This window comes from Phlebotomus papatasi, chromosome 1 (genome assembly GCF_024763615.1).
Source record: "Phlebotomus papatasi isolate M1 chromosome 1, Ppap_2.1, whole genome shotgun sequence".
Classification (NCBI taxonomy): domain Eukaryota; kingdom Metazoa; phylum Arthropoda; class Insecta; order Diptera; family Psychodidae; genus Phlebotomus; species Phlebotomus papatasi.
In genome coordinates, this window is record NC_077222.1 from 103,818,769 (window position 1) to 103,821,479 (window position 2,711).

The 2,711-nt window shown below is 35.9% G+C and overlaps 1 protein-coding gene across 5 annotated transcripts; it reads right to left on the reverse strand.

The window, feature by feature from the left end:
- Positions 1-429: 429 nt before the first annotated feature.
- Positions 430-2,579, reverse strand: LOC129799322 (coagulation factor IX-like). 5 transcript variants are annotated; one of them, XM_055843126.1, is made up of 3 exons: positions 2,441-2,579; positions 1,229-1,822; positions 430-1,167 (listed from the first exon to the last, which is right to left on the reverse strand). In XM_055843126.1, the coding sequence occupies exons 2-3, from the start codon at positions 1,337-1,339 to the stop codon at positions 496-498; spliced, it is 783 nt and encodes a 260-aa protein (XP_055699101.1). In that variant the 5' UTR covers positions 1,340-1,822; positions 2,441-2,579; the 3' UTR covers positions 430-495. The 5 variants fall into 5 exon arrangements, with proteins under 5 accessions (XP_055699101.1, XP_055699103.1, XP_055699104.1 ...); XM_055843128.1 differs by having other exon boundaries at positions 2,548-2,575; XM_055843129.1 differs by having other exon boundaries at positions 1,229-1,407; positions 2,548-2,572.
- Between the last annotated feature and the right edge of the window lie 132 nt (positions 2,580-2,711).

The window sequence follows — 2,711 nt, forward strand, 5'->3', positions numbered from 1 at the left end:
TTTCAAAAATGATCTTTATCGTTCTTTTGTGTTTAAAAATCTATAATTTCAATACAAATAAACCTGGTGAATTTCGTGAAAAGTTTGCTAGACACCAATAAAATGCTAGGAAAATCATCTGAAATTGAATTAGAAATGCTCTTTAAAAGTATCAACAGCTTTTCAGCAAAGTTTCTTTCAAGATTTCATCAAAAATTCAATGGAAAACCGATTTTGATTATTTTACGGCAGATATGGAAAGCTTGAGAGATTCCCTAAAAACTCTTCTAAGGCAGCATTAGCTTTCTTCTTAGTTTATTAAAAGCTTACCCATGTCCCCAAAAAATCCATGCGAAGTTTTCAATACTTAGATTTTAGTCAACGTTTTCGTTCAGTCTTCAGCGTGAAAAGGGGTAATCATCTGACGCTTCATGAACCTCACAAAATGACTTTTCAATTTGCATACATATTTATTTTTTTATCACTTTTATCCAAATTTAAATTAGAAACACAATATTAGTTGTTCATTTTCTCCTTGAGCCACTTCAAGTAGAAAGACACATTTACGAAAACTCCCGTTTTTCCTGGAGTTCCGCATGGCATCCAAGTCCAGCTTGCAATTCCGTAAACTTCAGCTTTTCCTTCTGCGTTATTAACCGTAAGAGGACTGCCGGAATCCCCACTGCAGGCAGCCAGGGAACCATCAAGGTCTCCAGCACAGATATTGCTCTCGTGCATTGGGGTTCCGGGGTAGTTAGTGAAGCAGAAATCAGCGGTTTGAACGGGGAGATCAGCTTTCAAAAGTTTGTCGGGATAGCTTGGAAAGAAGCCGTTGGAAATGGATCCCCATCCGGAAAGTGTGGCAGGTCCAGCGGGGTAGAAAGTGTCTTTAGAGGGCAAGTTGACACTGTGAACGTATTCGTTGAATTCAAAGGGTTCTGATACCTCAACCAGACCAACATCATGAGGACCAACATCTCCACTGTAATCCTCATGAACAAAAGTTCTAAGAACCTTCCTTCTCTGTTCATACTGATCCGGACTCTTAATACTATGAGCTCCAGCAACAACTTCATCCTTTCCTTTTAAGGCATGTACGCAATGTCCCGCCGTAAGGACCCATCTCTCACTCAAGAGGGATCCTCCACAAAAATGCGTTTTTTTAGGTGAAACCCATTGAAGTGAAACCTTGAGTAAATGAATAAATTTCATAACTTCCGAATGGATTAGGAACCTAGATGGACCTTACCATGTAAGGAAACTCATGCGGTTGAGCTGGTTTTCCTCCAACAATCTTGGGTACAATAGAAGCCGCCATAGCGGTTCCAATCAATAAAATTGTACACAGAATAACTTTCATTTTCACTTCAGGAAATTATCTCAAAAACAAGAAGATATGAACTGACGGTCAGTAGTATTTCCCGTTCGCTTTTATAAGATAGATAAGGGAAGGAGCTCTCGAATTTAATCAGTGAAGTGCATAAAAATTTCAAGATGATCCCTAGGTTGGTGGTCACACGAGTGGTCACTTATAAAGTATTTACATTCATTGAAAATTATCGCATAATGCTAAGTGGAAGAAACTTGAGGAATATTGTTTGGAAATCTCTCAAGTGGCCCCGAAAGTTATTTACTTTTGTTTGAGCCATTACAAACTAGGATGTGATAGAAAGTTGAGAGGGAATTTCCCATGTGAAGAAACACTACAAGTTCTTTGAAGGAGAAAAGATAAATTCAAACAAAGAAACATTTTCCGAGAAATGGTTTACGAAACTGCAGAAACGAGAAACCCTTGTCAATAAAAATTGAAATGAGTAACCCCTTCTTCTTGTGACATCACAACCTGGGAAGAAAGAAAGGCTTCGGCTGACACACTAAGTCCTTAATTAAGTACTATTTAATAAAGTTCTTAACTTAATGATTTAATTTTAAAGGTGTCGTAAAACATTTGACTATTTAAAACGAATTTTAAAATGAAACAAATGTCAGCGGTTTATGGCGAAGCGAAAATGAAATGACATGACAAAACCTTAACACTAAGTACTTAATTAAGGACTAAGATTCAGTGGCGGCAGTTTCCGTAATTTTTCAACCGATTATCGCAGAGAAAAGTTCAACTTTCAAATATTTCGGTTCAACTCATTCTTCTTCTTTGCTGAGAAAAAAAAGAGGGTGCGATTAACATTTTTTCCTCATAACTTTAACACTTTTTAGGTGTAAAAATGTATCCACATTTTTTAATGTTAATTTTACACCTTTTTAAGGATATAATTAACATGAAAAAGGGATAATTTAACCCCTAGTACACCTAAAAAGGGTAATATTTACAACGATTTCGGATCAATAATGCAGGGTAAAATAAACATTTCCGGAATGTTCTTTTAACTTTTTCGGATTTCTCTCAAGTGTTTTTATATTTTGTGTAATTTCAGTGGAACTTTTGGAGGAAAATTCAACTTACTTTGCTTATCAACTACGCTTGCTACGATAATCGTTTGAAATTTACTTCAATTATCAATGATCTTCTATTACACGCTATAACCGTAGTAATTATTTTTTACTGTGTACCTTCAGAATATCTTAGAATTGAACTGATGAACCGAACAACTTTCCCCTTCTTATTATATCAACTGATAAGAATTAGTTAAGTACGTCAATGAATAAAATGATAGGAATTTCTATTTTCTACTCGAATTTTCCACATTCCAATGGATGCGCACAATAAACACGTG

Coding starts and splice junctions, on each gene's coding strand:
- LOC129799322 (XM_055843126.1), bottom strand. CDS start 1,339: ATGAAAGTTATTCTGTGTACAATTTTATTGATTGGAACCGCTATGGCG. Junction 1,168..1,228: donor CGCATGAGTTTCCTTACATG/GTAAGGTCCATC, acceptor CATTTACTCAAG/GTTTCACTTCAATGGGTTTC.